At 47.6% G+C, this 18,725-nt stretch overlaps 1 protein-coding gene across 1 annotated transcript in view; it reads left to right on the plus strand.

Annotated features, from left to right (window-relative positions):
- The window catches only part of LOC142557784 (choline transporter-like protein 1), a 78,746-nt gene that overhangs the window by 34,895 nt on the left and 25,126 nt on the right, over positions 1–18,725 (plus strand). Inside the window, exons 4-9 of the mRNA XM_075669894.1 lie at positions 6,757–6,905; positions 7,142–7,210; positions 7,381–7,468; positions 10,874–10,937; positions 14,604–14,712; positions 17,212–17,296. Of these exons, the coding sequence (XP_075526009.1) occupies positions 6,757–6,905; positions 7,142–7,210; positions 7,381–7,468; positions 10,874–10,937; positions 14,604–14,712; positions 17,212–17,296 (564 nt within the window). The remainder of the gene's footprint in view (positions 1–6,756; positions 6,906–7,141; positions 7,211–7,380; positions 7,469–10,873; positions 10,938–14,603; positions 14,713–17,211; positions 17,297–18,725) is intronic.

The following is an 18,725-nucleotide window of genomic DNA, read 5'->3' on the forward strand; positions in this document are numbered from 1 at the left end:
TATGCGGAACTTTATCAAAGGCTTTCACAAAATCTATACAAATGACGTCAATCTGGTGCTTCTCATCTAAGGCTGCAGCGAGATCATGAACTACTTCAATTAATTGTTTAATGGTAGATAGTCCAGTACGGAAGCCATGCTGGGATGAGTAAAGTAAACTATTCACTTCTAGAAACTGTAAAATATGTTCTGCGATGATGTGTTCTTGAAGTTTACAACTGATACATGTGAGTGAAATGGGACGGTAATTATTTACAAGTGTGCGATCACCGCCTTTCTACACTGGTATAACTACGGCCCTGCGCCAGTCTGTGGGTAGAGAATGCGTATGTAATGATTTCTCGAAAATTAGCGTTAAGTAGTAGGAAATCAATTCAGCATAACGCTTCAGAAATTCGGGACAAATTCTGTCAGGTCCACTAGATTTTTTTCCATCTAAATTCAACAGCAATTTGAACACCCCTTCTTGTTTGATTTCCAGATTTTCCATTGGGTAACGCGTAATATAGGGTAAATGCTCGTCTGTATTCATGTTTGTATTATTAGTAAACACAGATTGAAAGAAGTAATTAAAATGTTCGGCAATGTCCGCAGACTTTGTTAACTTTATGTTGTCTTTTACGATTTCTTCAATTTTATCTTTCCTACTGCTGAGATATCTCCAGAATTTTTGTGGAGAACTTTTTATGAACCCTGTCAGTGTTTGTTCAAAGAATTGCTTTTTGGATAGTGTCAGAGTACGCCTCAACTCTGCGCGAAGTCTCGGTATTTCGTCCGAACCCTTTTTCTTTTTACGCAGTCACTTTAGTTTTCTTTTCATGTGAATGATGCCGCGGTTAATCCAAGGTCGGCGTTGTTTAGACTTCTTTTTTTCGAGTTGGCACAAATCGGTCCACACAATGGTTTACTATATCCTTAAATTCATTCCAAAGCTCACCTACAGTTTTTTCCTTTGCATGGTGCTCAAATTGGCCAAACGAGAATTCCAAAAAATCTAATATTGAATTGTCATCAGCACGTTTGTAGTCCTTTTCGTAATTACAGGGGAGCATTTCATACGGGACATACTGCCAGTAGCCACATTCACTACAATCATTCTGTGATCAGAAATACCGTCTTCAGTTGTCAACAAATGATGTTCTATATTATTGGATAGGAACACGGGGCCCAATAGAAGTTATTCTTGTGTCCTCTTGAATGATTTGATCTAGATTAAAAGAAAACATTATACCTAGTAGTTCATCAGCGCTGGATGCTTCAGCGCCGCTGCAGAGTAGGTCCTGCCAGTTAATGTGCGGTAAATTGAAGTCTCCAGCCATAATTAACCGTGCGTTCCTATGTGCATTGTTGCACAAGAATGTGTTCAATCGGTTTAGCAAGTCCAGCGAAGTCGAAGATGGCCGATATATTGCACCGACTAGATAAACGACACTTTGAAAGGAAATTCTGCACCAAACTGTTTCAGTGATGTCACTATCAATTAGAGCCGCGTGGACAGAATTCTTTATTATGATACACACCCCTCCTCCACATGAATCGCGGTCTTTCCTAAACATATTGTATCCAGGGGGAATAATTACGTCATCTTGTATACCACAGTGCAGCCAAGTTTCCGTTATCAAAACCATATAAGGTTTCTGTGAAAGCAGCAGAAATTCTAGGTCAGTTGTTTTGTTAACTATGCTGCGTGCATTTAAAACAAGAAAACGTAGCTATGACGTAAGTGACGAGCCGGGCGTCACCATCGAACTTGTTGAATCGTCTGGGTCAGGCGGGCAGCCTGCCACTTCAAACTTTTTTTTTTTATTTTCTTTACCGAATGTACTTTATTTATGTCCATATGGTATGGGCTTATCGTGGGTGACGTCCCAAGTGTACATTTTGTCTTTTATTTTAAGTTTATCGTAGATAAGCTTGACTTTGGTGCCTTTTGACCGATCCGAAGCTGCACTTTCCCAAAGCTTTCTTCTTATTTCCGCTGTTTCTTTAGCATAGTCTTGGCTGACCCGAACATTACTGCCTTTCAGACTAAAACAGTTCTTTAGAACACTGCCATTTTCCCTGAAATCAAGGAACTTCATAATAGTTGGTCTTGGTCTATCCGGTTTCGCTTTTCCAATACGGTGAATTCTCTCTACTGTCCTGACGGGGACCCCCAAAGTATTGTCAAAAATACCGTCCAGGACCTGTGCTCTGAGTTTGGTTTCTGTTTCATCAGCACTTTCGTCGATTCCAAATGCTAGGAGGTTGTTTCGCCTGCTTCTGTTTTCGCACCCAATTAGCTTCAATGCTTGCTGTTGGACAACCTTTTCCAATTTATCAATTCTGTTGCTCATTTCCTCAAACACTGTCGAAATTCCTTGTAGCTTATCAGTTTTAGCATTAACAGCAGCAATTTCCTCTCTTATGCGGTCCATCTTGCGGTCGCTTCCTTCCAGTCTATCGATAATGACCTGCGACATTTCATTAGCCTTGGGCCCAGGGTTCTGTTCTATGTCACCTGACACAAGCAATAACATGAGCATCGACCAGCAATCAGACAAAATAGCAAAACACTTTTGAGGACACGGCAGGACCAGCAGAAACCTATCATCGCTACGATAAGCGGGCAAATTGCCCAGCTGACTGACCTGCACAAGCAGTAATGGCGCTTTAGGCATGTTGTCCGCCGGTAAGCTGCCGTGCACTCTGAAGAAATCGATGCCGGGCTTGGCCGTTTGTAGGTTGTCCAGCGATGACGTCGCTCCTGTAGGGTGGGCGTCGACAAGTAGACGGTCCGCAGTGTCATTGCCACACTGCGGCACATCGAAGAATCCTGGTTGAGTCCTGTTGTTTGCTGTAGACACCACGGCGAAAAACCACGGCGAAAAACCACGGCAAAACTTGCACAAGCAGTAATGGCGCTTTAGGCATGTGGTCCGCCGGTAAGCTGCCGTGCTCTTAGGTAATTAGATCCTGTTGCCACGGGGCGTCCGAAGATTTGGCGTATCCTTTCCTCGTGGAGAAGTAAGGAAACGTGGGGCTGGGCCTTATATCCAAAACGTTTTACACACACGTTTATACTACATATTTACAATAGTTTTTCAAAAGGTGCAGAAAAATAAGTTCATGAAGAAGTTCTAGCAGCCGCTCTCTCCAAGCGTCCGTCTCTCTTTTTATCCCCTGATAAGATTTCGACCGGGTGAGTTGGGTCTTCACCACAAAAATCGGGAAACTACGACGAAAGCGGGCATCGTGATGACGAAAAAAGTAGAAAAGAATGTATTCACTTCATTGGCGCCTTTGTCAGACAGGAAGAGGACTTGGCACCTGGAGGTGCCGCGTCCCAGAGCTTAGATGCACCCATCAATCCAACATCATTCGGTACACTGACCCCGGCACTCCGCCTCTAACCGGGTTGACTGGGTGGGGCGGGGGGGTGCATGGTGCTTTGATTCGGGCCAACGGTCCTTCCTGGACCACGGTATTGCTGTGGAGCAGCACCAACTGAGCTACTGTACTCAACACCCAAACAGCCGTGTCGGTCTTACAGGACACGAGCCTGACAGGCCCTCGTATTCCCTTAACACAAGAGAGGCCAAGGCATACAACCATGGAGACCACCAAAGCCATCCGCGGAGCAGCGCGACCACACGGGGTTGCGCCACGACCGCTTCCAGCTCTGGTTTCCACTGAGCCAAACAAAACCTCGTGGATCGACGGGCAAACACGGCTAAGTCGAGTATGCATCATAACTTAATGGAGAGCTTTCCACTTGACACGTGAAAAATCACGGCAGGGTGAGCCCACACTTCGAGAAACTTCTTGTCGCCTGACTGATGCTGCTCCCAGGTGAGATGGAACCAAGCCTCCTACCGTGCTTTCCCAAACACTTCGTGAGGGCCCGGTGTTCGCCCACCCCCTCCCCCTAAAACAGCTTCACAGCGGGCCAACCAAACTTTGGTACGTGGTTGCGACTATCCGAGTCTTGAGCCGTTCTGGCTAACGGGCGCCAGGACGGCCTTAAATAACCTCTCACGGTCTTGTGGTCGCCGATGTCTTCTTGGAAAACTGGGTGAACTTGTGGAAGTGTCAGTGCCTTTGTCAGGTTGTGAAGTCGACGAGCTCTTCCTCTTCGTTTCTCCTCCTTCGGCTACTCCCCTTTGTGTCTGTTCAGGGCGTAGAGGGGTGACGCTTTTTCGGAGAAGAGGGCAATTATCGCGACATGGGAACGCCCATTTTAATCGTTCCCATGCTTAAAAGGTCGAAGACCAGGCTGATTTTGACAGCCTTTTCAGGGACGAACCAAATCATCTCGACACCGGAACGCCCGCTTCAATCTTTTCCACATTTGAGTGGTCGATCATAACACCCCTGTGTTCTCATTGCTCAGTCGCCTTCCCCCAATCCGGTATCAGGAGACGGATGACATCAAGTCCCACCAATCCGGAAGTTTGTTGCCCTTTCCCTCCGAGGACAGCTTTGTGTAAAACGCACGCACATCACAGGGCACGAGCATAGAGGCAGGGGATAGCACACTGACCCCCTCTCTGACATGGACGCGCCAGCTTGGGCGGATGGCAGGTCAAGGACTGTCGCCTCGCTAATTGCCCAAGCCCCTCCTGGCGGTGTCCAACTATTGGCCATTAATCTTCGCAGTTGGAGATAGCTTTGACCAGGCCGTCGGCCTGTTCCCCATTATCGCGTTATCCGTGACCGACGGTTGTCGCGGGGTAAACGGCCTATCACAACAATACCAAGGCAGTGATAGAAGAAGGTATGTCCATCTGCGTGAGCTTTGTAATGAGCTTATATGACAAACCACATCAAGTGCTTTACTTACGTCAAGTTAAAGCGCGTCTCATTGGCCCGTATACAGTGCACATACTAGAAGCATGGGTCATAAATGTTACGAATATCGTTGTTGTCGAGCGCCCTGATACAGAGCCACGCTGTTCATCTATGAAAATATTCTTAACGCTAACAGAAAGCAGGGAATGCAGTGCGGATTCGAACACTTCTGACGCAGCGCAGAGAATAGATATAAGTCGACAGTTATTGTAACTACACGTCCAGCACTGCGGATCTGTGTACGGGCGCTACCCCTGCGACCTTCCAAGCGCTAGGAAAACGCACCAGACTTTGGGTAACTGTTCGAAATGCTTGTGACAACAGGGACAAGTATGCTTCCGTACGTCTTAAACAGTGCAGGGGGGATACCATCAGCGCAACAAGAAATGGAACGTTTGAGGGGGCGCCTCATACACTTGGAAACAAGGTCTGCATTGACCGGTAGCGTATGCGCACCATGTACCAGAAGGAAGGTTGAGGCGGTCTATCCTCCCGACTGAGGAGAGCAGAATTTCAACTGGCGGAGGACACCCATCTATCGACAGATATGTCTCAGTGGATCAATTTATGAACGCTACACTTGAGTAAGAGGCATCTCTTACATCAAATACAGAAATGTTCTGCAAAGGCATCAGGAGTGTTTGAGACAGCATCGCCATTTTCACCACCAAGACGTCTGGCGCTCTTTTGAGAAGAGAGAGCGCACGTAGCTCCAGAAATATTTTGAATTACGTGTCGTGCTGGCTGTAAAATAATAAAATAATAATAATAATAATAATAATAATAATAATAATAATAATAATAATAATAATAATAATAATAATAATAATAATAATAATAATTATTATTATTATTATTCAACAGCAAGACGCTTAGTATCGTCAGTCAAGTGTGCTCGAGAAGCTCCTATGAATGTCTAAGTACCTACGTACATGAGAGTGGAGAAATCGTTTTTCTCAGTGACCACTGTAGCAATTTTGAAGAGGAATGTTGCACTGAAAAAAAAAGCTAAGAGTTAGAATCTAGTGAGTGTAAAGAGCAGATTTTTATTTACGCCGTCATGTTATTTTAACAAATATTACTGCAAATTGCAATATTTGAAAAAAAGAAACGAAAAACCGAGCCTATCAAGTCTGCAACTTTAACTCAGCAATGAAGAACGATACTACAAGTCTAAACTGCACCTACTGAGACACATAAACCGTACAAAATTGATGTATTATAGACATCTCTGAAATATACTACTAATTTATGAGTAGCACTTTCCCAGAACCTTGCGGAACATAACAACACATTCAAGTGAGCTGTATACCATCTGTGTCCGCCTTAGATATTCTAGCGGAAGCAGTTGACAGAACTGCGATATCTGGTTTTAGTGCAGAGCTACTGATTTATCAACATCGCGTTGCGAGAAGAACTCCAGATCCTAGACGAAAATTCTGTTTCATACAGTCACTAGCTTCGAACTGTCTCTCTCAAATGCAACAGATTTCATTCAAACCGGTCTAGTGGTTATTTTACAGAAGCAATTCTCCGAATATATCGGAGTTGGCTCCGAGCTTTGGAACAATGGAATTTGTGAACGTGAGTGAACACGGGTGCGAAGTCCTCACTCGCTCCTTCGCAACGCGTTCTTGGAGCATGTCTCCGCGAATGCGACTTGTCCACTGCGGGACGCAGGTGCGTGAACTGCCGCACGGAGCTGTGCTCGCTTGATTTGCGAGCGTGTGCGACTCACTTTTGTGCTTTTCATTGTTCTTCATGGCACATCTAGCATTGCGACCCACCCTTCCTCCTTTCCTTGTTTCTCCCTGCTCTTTTCCATCCTTCACCCTTGATATACGGAGTAGCACATGAAAAGTTCTCTCTCGCTCTCCGAGTAAGCGTGTATGTCGCCGTGCGCCGGCGCACACGTGCTGTCCGCAGGGGGCGCTGCTGAGCTGGGCCGTGCGCAAGGGCGGCGACCCACGGCGGCTGCTCCACGGCGTGGACAGCGAGGGCAATGTGTGCGGCCGCGGTGACCAGCAGCCGCTGCCGGGCGTGCCGGGCTCCGGTCAGAACACCACGGGACTCACGTGAGCACTTGCCGTGCGGCTGTGGCTTGCGACACTAGAGTGTTTTAGCAGAACGGTGGCCATGCGGTGCTCGATAAAAAAAAAAATGTCCACCTCTTTCTTGCATATAATAAAAACTCTTTCGTAAAAACTGACGCACAATGTTGTAATAACTATAGATGCGAAGCAGGTGCGCTGACTCCACGTAGGCGGACATCGCCAAGGAAGCCACGCATTCGTTCGCGTTACATTCGCAGGCTCCTGGTGCTGGAGGATGCGCTGGGCCGCAAGCGACACTGCGCCGCCAGCTGCCCCCCGGGATACAGGTAGGGGGAGGACGGCAACGACCGCGCAATCACCGAGCGAACGCCGGCAGGTCCTCTCGCGGGAACGTTCTCGAAAGTGACCTAAAGTATGCACGAGCTGTAGCACACAAACCAGTCAGCGGGCAGCAGGGTTGTTGGTGTTCGCATGGGCCCCTGTTCCGTCTTCGCAGGCAAACCGTGCTCCGAAGGTGCGTGCTGGACTCGGGTCCCGTGGCCCTCGTGCACCGCACACTCAACGCCAGCGGCGCGGTGATCGAGGTGCGCACACTCGCTGCCTCCACACGCGGATCCGAAGCGCGTGCACGGAACACGCCGTCGTAGCCAAACGGTCAAGGGTGCGCCATCATTGCGAGTTTCGAATACCAATCGAATACTCACAGAGCGCCAAGTCCTCCATTCCAAAGTAGCACGAAGCTAGAAACGAAAGAAACCCATACTAGTTCTCCAGAAAGAGCTTCACAGCTGAAGAAGAAAGATTTATTGGACTGGAGCAATCGTTTTACTGAAAAGCCCGTACAGGTTTATTTATTTATTTATTTATAGGAAAGCATCAAATGGGGCCCAGTGAGCGAAAAGGTCGGCGTCTGTAGCAGCGAAACGACCCCTAAATTCCCACTGGCTGCGACGCCACGCCAGGCGCGCGGATCAGAAGCGGGCGAACACCCGCTCGCGCGCCAGGTGGAGGAAGAGGGCATTGCCGCGACGCCAAGCCACCCTCGTAATCCTGTGTTGTCCTCGCAAGTTCTCGCGTGCGTTTAACTTCGTCTCGGTAATAACTATAAACAAAGCAATACATAAGGAACGGAATAAATTCGAAACGAAAAGCGTTGGCGGTAGTGAGTTCGAGCCTATGACCCCACGCTCGGAAGCCGAGTGTATGAGCCACTGGGCAAAACCAGCGCCTCCTAGATAGCGGGCCTGTGCAATCTGCATACTTTATGACATCACGCTACCCGAACCGGAATTTTCACTGCCAAGCCCGCGGTGACGAAAGCGGTGACGTCACTGTGGCTCACTCGGCAGCGTCTCCGTTAGATTCCATGGGGTCACGTGCACCGGCTAATTGTACTAGCGCCAGCCAAGCGTTTCAACGCGTTCGCTTGCCCGCGAGGAGTTCATAACTCGAAGGACAGCCCAGCGGCGTTCAAATGGGCATTAATGCTGTCGCAATCAGAACTCGTAAGAAGTGCTTAGGTGCCCCCGGATTTATTTATTTATTTATTTATTTATTTATTCCTCTAAAGGTCCTCAAATGAGGGTACTGCATAGAGGGCGGGGGAAAACTTACAAACTAATTGAGAAAAAGACGTTCACAAACATGCAATTAACATTAATTAGTCCCATACAACAGCTTAAGCAAAGCACAATCACTAGAAAATCTTTATTACAAGGTGTCATGAGCGATTTCTACAAAACATTTGAAACAGTAAACAAACAGGTTTCGAGCAACTTTCAGGTCGACGCCAATTTTCCATTCCTCAAAACTTTCTCCGTGTTGTGGGTATGCGCAAAATTAATTTGCTCTATCGAATCATTAGACACGAAATATTCCATGCGAAGAATGGACATTCGGTTCATTATTCGTATCGCGGCCTAATAATGGCGGCGAGCGCACGACGTCATAAGTAGGACGCTGCAAATGACCGGCCGTGTACAGGATGACGTGTTTGAATCACACGCGGTCGTTATTTTTTAGATGAATTTCTGCACAACTATATCCCACTGGAAAATTGCCTGTATACAGCGCCACTACCGAGTATAGTAAGCGGGCACCGGATCGAGAATCGTAGTATGCATACAATGCCGTGTTTGCGTCATGTGCGGTGAATTACGCTGGCAAACGATTTATGACACATTTGTAAGCTTTTTGAAGAATATTATGCGGCCCACTGCTAAACTATCCGTTATCAACAGTACAATAACAGCGCGTGCATTGCAGTGATTGTCAAACGCCTAGTCGTCACATTTAGGCGACCACAAACATTGCTACCCCGTCTGCGCAGTCTTCCACGGGTGGCTTTTGTGAAAGGCAGGCTAATTGCGCGAAATACTTGGAAATTGCTTCCGCAACAAAGACCAAAGCCGTTTCGAAGCGGCGGTAGTGAGGGTCGCAGCGAGCGCTTGACGAGGTCGAGCAAGATGCGGTTCGTTACTGCGCGAATGTGTGGTACGCGCAGCTTTGTGGCCGGCACGTGGCGTTTGTGTGCTCGAAAGTTCTCACTATACTTCCACGTCAAAAAAAGAAAGGCGAAGCATAGATTGCGCTATCAAATTAGTGGACGACAGCCAGCTATACGAAGGACAGCAGTTTTATCGGCCGTATAAACTTGGAAACATAGGCCTTATAACCAAATTAACAAGCATGGTGTCGTGCGCGCACAAGCAAGCATGAACACGTGTGGTGACCGCGGAAACTCGCTCGTTACGTACTGTCCGGCCGCACGCTGTGTTTTCGCGGCATGCTAGACGCAGCACGAAGGTCAGTTCGCTCGTTGCTGTTGCCGCGCTTCCTCACTCCGGCGTTTCGACGGCGAGTTTGCTCGCTGCCGAAGATGCCCTTGCGCCATTAAAACCCATGAATCGCACGTGTCCCCATCGCAGATGGCTTTGGAGATACAGCGGCCCGGACGGGCGCGCGCCTGCCCGGGCCACCCGGTGTAGAACGCCGACGGCATAAACGCGCCTGGAGTGTCCATGTAATGGCTGTCGCAATAAAAGAAAATCGGCGGAACCCACCTCACGATGACTGTTGACAGTAATGCTTTCAGCATAGAAGAAGCAGTGTAATGAGTGGAAAATGTAGAGATGTCCGCCGGAAAATGGAGCATCTGGCCTGCTACTCTACGTAGGGGAAGGGGGGAAGAAAAAGGGTCACAATGGATTCTTTCAGCATAGACTCAATATAGCGATACATAGCGTCGCCACCGTCGAGGCGAGCAATGTGCGTGGCGCGCACACACCGCCGCGGGATTCGTCTTTCGCGCCGAAGACACCCGGGGCCGTCTGGTGCCGCCGCCGCGAAGACTGCGCGTGGTCTCCGAGCGAATGGCGCGCCGATGCGTGCGAACGCTGAGAAACACGTCATGCGACAATGGGGCCCAGCGACCTGCATAGTTATAACACCGAAACAAAATTTTGCGCTTAATGTGCTGCTCTGTTTTCACTCATATTTCGCAACAAAATTGCATTTCTGATTTCGCGCCGTTTAAGTAAAGCAACAAGTGCCATTGTGGTTTGCCTGAGTAGTCCTCCAGGCTTGTTGTGTTTACCATGCCGACAGGTACACAAAGTCAGACCACGCGTTTGTGCGGCTCCTCGCTTCTCCCGAGGCGACAAAGAGGAGGCGCGCAAGCGTGCAATTGCTTGATTGAAAAGGTGAGACGCTGAGGGATCTAAGTGAAAACGAGCAGCAGGAAGCGGTTATATCTTTGTTGTTATATGCCTGTAAATCCTGTATTTGGAAGCCCACTGTACTGTCCAAGAAATATGGGACTTTGAATAAATAAATAAATAAATAAATAAATAAATAAATAAATAAATAAATAAATAAATAAATAAATCCTGTTGAGTGTTGACGCACTTAGTGTGTAGAACAAATGTTCCTTCGCCTTCGTGTCGTGCACGGCACCGTGCCAACATGTGCACTTTGCTTGTGCGGTGCAGGAGGTTCTACAAGACCTGGCCACCTGCCGACGGGAGCTGGGCTACATGGGCCTCGTGGCGATAGGTCGGTATGCGTCGCACCTGTCCGGGTGTGGCGGTCACGTGCACAGCATGCGGAACAAGGGCGCCACTTCCCGCACCCTCCTCGAGACTTCTTGCCCGTAAATCGGCAATTCTTGCTTTGTTAGACTGGGCTTGTATAATCTGGGACGCGTACACTAAAGCTAACATAGATAAACTTGAACGAGTGAATAATACATCCGTTTGCTTTGTTTACAACAATTTCGGACGTATACCACAGTTATTAGAAAGATCTGAACTCGAACTCTTAGTGCAATGAAATCGGAAGCTCCGACCATGATTTCTATACCAATTAATGTAAGTACACTATAAAACTGACATCACAAAAGGTATCTCATTTTCTTCCAGATACGCCACAAGGCAAAGAAAGGAGCCGACTATGAGCCCCCTTCGAAGCAAAAGCAACTGTTTCAAATAGTTCTTTGCCCCCGCGATCTGCAAATGATTAGAACAAACGTCCAAGTCATACAATCGGCCATAACATTATTTGTGACGCATTTAGCGTAATGAACGCTCTTTTTCTTCTTCCACGTGACAGTGAAGTGTGTTTGGTTTGTGCTATTTACTTTTTTTTAGCTTGCTGTAATCTGTACTCTATTTGTAACATATTGCAATCTATATATGTACTTCCCACTCTGCTAAATCTTCAAATGGGAACTGTAGTATAAGAAAATAAATAAATAAATAAATAAATAAATAAATTCAAAGCGCACTTAGTTATACTACGTGGATGAATGTGAAATCACTGCGGCCACGTCAGCAGAAGGCGACGTCACGTGACCAACGGTGTTCTTCACAAGCTGCGCACAACGCGACGTCGTGGGTTCGACTCCCACCAAATGTCGTGGGTGCGAGTGCCTCAATTAACTATGTTAATTAAATGTGCATTAATTAACACCAAATGTCGTGGGTTCGGCTCCCACCAAAGTTCGAGGGCTCGTGACCTTTTTGAATCATCGTGTGGTCACGCAAACACCGACGAGCCGGATTTCCTGCCTCGTGAGACATATAATGTAATAAGCCTTGCTCCACACCGGGAGTGGGGATCAAGGGGGGCACTGGCACCTAAGCGCCATTTGCATTTCGCGCATGCGCACTGGCGACGACGCAGTCTTTTGGGAACCTGAAACGTTTTGCCCGTACCTGTTCTAAAACTCTACAGTATACTGTACTAGGGAATTTTAGAAGCAGCTTAGCGTAACTAAAGGAGAGAGTCGGGCTAATTGGTGCTGTTGCTTTTGCTGCAACACAGTTTCTAGGGGGGGGGGGAGGGGGGGAGGAGGCGGAATTTAACCAAGAAAGAGAGGGGGCAGTACAGAGCGCGTGCTTTGATAATGCACGTGTGCTCAGATGCGGCTCAGCACGCAGAAACTCCTTTCCTCAAAAGGAAAGGAGTTTCACATTAGAAAGCGTCGAGTCAATTATTTGTAGTGGTTTGTCGTCCGTGGTTTCTATGTCCTTTACTGGCTTGTTAGCGCATTTGTTCGCTAGTATGATGGCCCCCTTGTCGCATGTCTTTCATTTATTCGTTCTAGCGTCTTCTTTTTGTTTTTCTATCGAAGCTTGCATCGCGAACCCTCCCGGACTTTCCTGGTCGTAGCCGCTGCTGTCTTGTCGAATAGCTCACACTACACATCGAAAGAAGTGCAGGTGCACGTAAAAAAGCAAAAAAAGCAAAAAAAAGCACGCACATTTAATTTCGTCGTTTTGGCCATGGAACGGCCTTGATCGCACGCACCCACAGCTCAATCGATCCAGTTTCTCTGTGAGAGCGAAGCGAGAGAGAGAGAGAGAGCAAGCGCGTGGGTACACCCCGTGACTACAAACACGCGCACATAGACTCAAGCAAGGAGAAAGCGCAGGCAGCCTCCGAATGCCAACACGCATGCATTCAGTGGCGGCCGCAAGCCAGTGGAATGTAGGAGAGAGGCGTCGCATGCTAGCGTACAGCACGCAAGGGGTCGCAGCTGCCAGAGGAGTGCTTCTCTTGCTCTTTGTTTAAAGTTACTGCAACCTTTTCGAGACCACTAACGGTCAGTACACTCTGACTTCGTTATATCACACCCATACGGTGACCTCCACTAACCTCCGAGTTGCGCGAACTGCATTCCATTGCGTTATTTGAACTTACGTGCTAACTGTGTTTTGTTCAATGTCTACGTGTGTATAAAAGCAAAATAAACGATGAATGAAAAATTATATCACAAAGTAATAAACATCAACAAACGGGCAAGAGGAATCTCTAATAAATTATGCGAAAATGTACATATAGCGTCATAAACATGCTATATATTATATATCATATATAACAGCGTTAGGAGACGCAGAAAACAAACAGGAAAAATATTCGTTAATGATGGAACATGTAGGAAATCTTGGAAACGTGGTTCTTGCTACTTGGGCATACACGTCGGCCTACCTATGCTTTCACTAATTCCCCTAGAAAGTGTGCTGAACTTGTGGATTAGAAATGACTCGCAAGCCTATCTGTCGTAGTGAGTGGAGAATCCTGGTTTCGAAATAGCGGCCTTAAATTTTTGGAAAGGGTGGCCTAGTATGTTCACATGATTGTAGAGGGGGAGCTGCGGTATAGATTTTACATGCGATTTGGAATTAGTGAAGCGTCGGCTAAAAGAAGGTTTCCGCTTGTCCGGTGTATTTTGCCTGGCAAATGGTGCATTCCAGGAGGTGTACGTTACAAGGGTCGCAATTGCAATCCCTTTGGATTGCAAATAAAAATGAGGACGCGGTGCCATCTGCAAATTTATGCTCCATATTAATTGGGAACAATCCACCCATTTCTTGGCCAATCCCCCATCGTGGGTAGGAGCCACACGTGTGACAGGCTACAACAACAACAACAACGTTAGCGATGCTCATCGTGCATGGGCAGAGCTTGCATCGCAGTTTTCCGCGCGGTGCGCAGCCTTTGAAGTCAGCCGAGTTAATTTGGAGGCACGTGACATCATCTCCAAGGTTGGTGGCTCGTCTACGGGTGCACTGCACCCTCGGAGGTTCACGGAGGCAGGTTGGTGCATTCTGTGTGCAAGCGTAGGGCACGGTGTCTCCGGAGGATGCGATTTATGTCAGGCGTTGATGGCGAATTAATACCCAAGGATAAGGTTCGTCCATCAATCTGGAGGAGCTGGTTTGCTCTTGATGAGCGCATGACGATCAAGATTCCCCACTTTTTTTAATCGCGTCACCGATAACAGAGGGAGGATAACGTTGGCCTAGTAAGTTGTTACGGAGTTGTTCGCAGTTCGATGCAAAGTCCCCTTTTTAGTGCATATCCGCTTGAAACGAAGAGCTTGGCTGCACGGGATTGCTTCTCTATGCAGTGTTCTACACGGCTACTATGAATATGGAAGTATTTGTAGTTATGGGCTATCTACGCTTCCTCTCTTTCTTTAATATTTTTTTTTTCACTCTAATAGAGAAATGTTACGAATTGAATTCTGGGTGCTTGCACTCGCACTCTTGATGGAGGCAGGACTGCGGCCGAAACGTCGTAACTAAATGTTTGATTTTGCTTTTTTGCGTGCGCCTGCACTCCTTTCAATTTGTTATACCCCGGGCCTGAAGAACTACTTCGTCCACACGCATCTACACGTGCTCGAACCCACTGCACGCGGCGGCTCTCGTCCAGGGCTCAGCGTGGCGGCACTGCTTCTGCTGCGCTACTGCGTGGCCCTGCTCGTGTGGCTCCTCCTGGCGGCGGTGTCCCTGGGATGCGTCGGAGGGACGTTCTACCTCTGGTACGTCGCAGCTACGGAACCTTCCCGCACCTACTTAACTTCCTCGAGTCGACTTTGTCTTTCGCTTCAGCGCAGCACGACTTTCGAAAATCACTTTTATGCGAGACGCAACTGATCTCTGACTCATAAACTACGTCGCGCTTTAGACAGATATTCAGTTAGCGATTGAATATTTTTACATTTCTCGAAGCATCCGACAAAGTCATAAACTTCTACTTCATGAGCATCTAAACCTCGATTCTAATGTTTTGAAATGGATAGAATGCTCTCTAATTAATCGCTCACAATTTGTTCCTGCTAATGACCATAACTGTTATTTAGAAGTTGTAGAGTCTGGTGCGCCACAAGCTCCCATCATTGGGCCTCTTATTTCTCATGTGTATGATTGCCTCCATGATTAATCCTAACATCCATCTGTTAGCAGATGATTGCGTTATAGTGTCCCAACTACAACACACCAAAATTTAAAATACACAAGTGCCACGTAGCGGCAAGGCAATGTTGTGTGTCGTCGCTTGGAGATACGCAGATTATTTTTCGCATTCCGCCTGATTACATAATTAGTCTTAATTAGTCAACTTCTAAATTATTATAATTAAATTAAAAGTTTCAATAAGAAAATTGTGGATCATGAAAAGCTTCTGATACAACTTTCTGTTGCTCAATGCGTGCTACATAACTGTTTTTCCGACAGTGAAAGCCGATTGGCCTCGAGCAGCCAGTCGCGTGGTCGCTTCGAAAAGTAAAGAGCCTCCCTTTGATTTATTATAAATTGTTCCTTTCCTGATTTCGTTGTTACCTCTTCGGTAGTTACTCATAGCAGGTTTCTTTTCCATTGCCGCCACCCCAAGAGATTTTCTCAGCCTCTCTGACTTTACTCGTCATTACATGTAACTTTCTTTGTTGCCATGCTGTTTACAATACCGGTCGCATACTTGCTGGTAAGCTTCCAAGTTCTTTTCCTCCACTGTGAATCAATGTTCTTCCTGTACAAATACATGAACACTCTCCCCGCCCATTTACTTTCTTCCACATTCCTCAGTCATTCTTCACAATCAATTTTACTCTGAGCTTCCCTCACTTCAAAACTTGTCCAGCCCATGCCACCTGCACGGCTTCATAGTTTTCCCACGAGCGCCAAATGGGAGGCGTCCTACTGACCTTTGGTTGTCATCGAGTCCCGATTGTACCTTTGGCTTTAAGCAAACAATCGCATTTCCAAATTAAGTCGTGGAACTATTACACCTTTCCACATACTCCGGACCACCTCGTACCTATTGTATCCCTACATCGCTGTGTTTCATTACGGCCACATTTATCTTCCCTTTTGCTATTATTGTTTTTTCCTGTGTTTCCTATATATCCATTGCCTTCGCCTATCCATAAACAGGCAGGTATTTGTATTCTTTTACCCGGGGTATTTCCTGGCCCAGTATTAACTGTGTCTGCTCACTGTTCTCATTGAATATCACGAAACCTAATTTTTCAACGCTAAATATAAATCCTGAATTCTCACCTTCCTGTCCGCGGACATTAGCCAGAAGATGCGTACACTTTGCCTGTCGGCGAGCAACACAATGTCGTCCACATAAGACAAACCTGGAAACTGCCCTTCTATCGAGTCCGCCTGTTTGTATGAGAGATTAAACCCGATATTGATTCCTTCGAGCGCCTTTTCCATCCTTACCATGTACATCATAAACAACCGCGTAGATAAAGGATATCCTTGTCTTAGTGTTTTGGTCCTTGCTCCTCATCCATTCCCATTCAACGCAAAATGTATTTTCTAGGTAAATATCCATCAAATGTTGTATATAGTCGTTCCGTAAGTCTTCTCTTTGCAGAATATCCCACAAAATGTTGCGGTTAACGTTGTCGTACGCTCCGGTAATGTCTAAAAGGGCAGCACGTAACGGTATCCTTTCTTCTGCGGACGTTTCAATACACTGACAGCAGCGACGTTAGTGTGCAATAATGCTGAGAAGTAATGAACCACGCTCGGTTGGCTATGGCCTCCGATATTTTCGTGCGCAACCTCGGAGACCATGGGTCGGCACATCTACTTTCCTAGCAACCATAGCTCACAGGGCTGAAGTAGTGCATGCTACGAAAACAGCTTGCAGACAAGGCCAAAGTGAACTTGGGAAATATGGCGGCACGTGAAAAACTATTCCCTATCCGTCTCCTCCACGAGTTCAGGGGCGTTCGCTGGACGCGTTCGCCATTTATGCGCGACGGCTCTTAGCTAAGGCAGAAAAATAGAGGGCCGCGGGACGGCTTGTGCACAACGGCGACAGCTGGGTTTAGAACTCACGAGTTGCTGCAGCCGACGCAGGCGCTCAACCACGAGGCCCCGGCTGCGAGAACGAACGAACGAACGCACGGACTGCCAAAGAGGTTTCCTTGCCACGAAGTGGGAAGTGCCTCTGCACTTCGGCACTCCGCACAGTTCCCCTGAAGTGTTCCCACCTGCCTCCTCCCCTACGCACGTTCACCCAGGTTCTCGTGGAATGCAAGGCGGCGTAGCGCACAGCCGAACGCGGGAGCCTGGCTGGTAGCTGCCGTCGCGGGAACCACGGCCATGGTGAGAGACACGCTGCGCGTCTGTCAAATCGAGACGGCGGCGATGACGGGCTTGCGTTCGCGAGAAACGTTTGCGAAGAGTGTCGTCAAGAGTATTCGAACCCTGGCGCGAAAGTCGGAAGCGTGCAAATGCCTCCAGCAGCGCATCGCAAGATCCGCTTGTTGCCGCCGTGCCCCGGCACAGGCGTTTTCCTCCATTCAGTCTATAGACATTGCGCCGCTTCTCTTCCTTTTAGTTCAAGTGTACACTTTATTCTGCGTTGGTGCGGAATGCTTTGTGCATTTTCTTTTTAGAAACATTAGTTTTCCGACTAACGTATATTGCATGAAAGATGCTTTGCCAGCGACATTATTTTCTCCTTCAGTTTTGTGATGAGCTCTGCTCCTCCTGTAGTCTTATACTGCGCTGACGGTATTAATAAACGAACTGAAATAGAAATAGGGCGATACAAGGACGGCAACTACTGTTACAGAGAGCCGAACAAAATCACGTTCGTGCGAACGGAAGCCGCACCAATGCCGCGTGCATCTCCACTCCAGAGTGTCGTCTGCTATACTGCGGAGCATATATAGCCCTTAACACAGGTGCCCAGCTTCCACTCCAGTGTAAAATTATAGTGAAAATAAACGTTGGTGTCTTCCGGTGCTCACAGTACGTAAACCTTCCACATAGGTGCCGATTTCTGCGTGCCAACTCGCAAGCAAAGGTAACGAGTCGCTTCCAGTATACACTGAAATATTCTGCAAGCGATCAGGTGATAGCTTGTTTTCACGCGAATGTCAACGAGATTTTCAATTTGTCTGCACGCATTCCCGTGGTGAAGCAAAACGTAGTAAAAGCCTTTATAATTGGCTTCTCCGCATGATTGGTCATTAGAAGGAGGAGCCAGCTTCTGGATTTTCTTACGTTTCAGAGGCGACAGCGTACACAGCGGAGGTAGTTGCGTGAAAATTCTACCGAGAAAGTTACCGCTAGAACATTAGTCTGTCATCAGCAATTAATCCTTCCATCCCCCCACGGGCGACGGAAGACGGCGCGCTTGCTCTCCGCTTTCCTTCTTCGCGTGCAACATTGAGCCGCGATCGTTGGCTTCCCTCGCGTGCTTTCACACACAGCATACGGCGTTGTCGCCGTTGGACTGTATGCGGAACCTCACGGCGACGGCAAAACATGCGCCTGGAGTGTTCATACAATCGCTGTCTCAACAAAACGTGTCCTCTAACGCTCTTGCCGAGCATTCTGTAACAGGAGCTCGGCAGATAGTGTAACAGATAGTGACTGAGGTGGGGAGCATGTGCTAGCCACTGAAAGTAATCTAACCTCGCGTTTGCACCTCGAGTCGTTACAAATCCAGGCTACTGATTCCACGCCGAACCGCACTGACGGCAGCCTTCCTTCCGTTTATGCCCCCTGTTCGCGCCGTCTGTTC

The sequence above is a fragment of the Dermacentor variabilis genome, chromosome 9 (genome assembly GCF_050947875.1).
Source record: "Dermacentor variabilis isolate Ectoservices chromosome 9, ASM5094787v1, whole genome shotgun sequence".
In the NCBI taxonomy this organism is placed as follows: Eukaryota; Metazoa; Arthropoda; class Arachnida; order Ixodida; family Ixodidae; genus Dermacentor; species Dermacentor variabilis.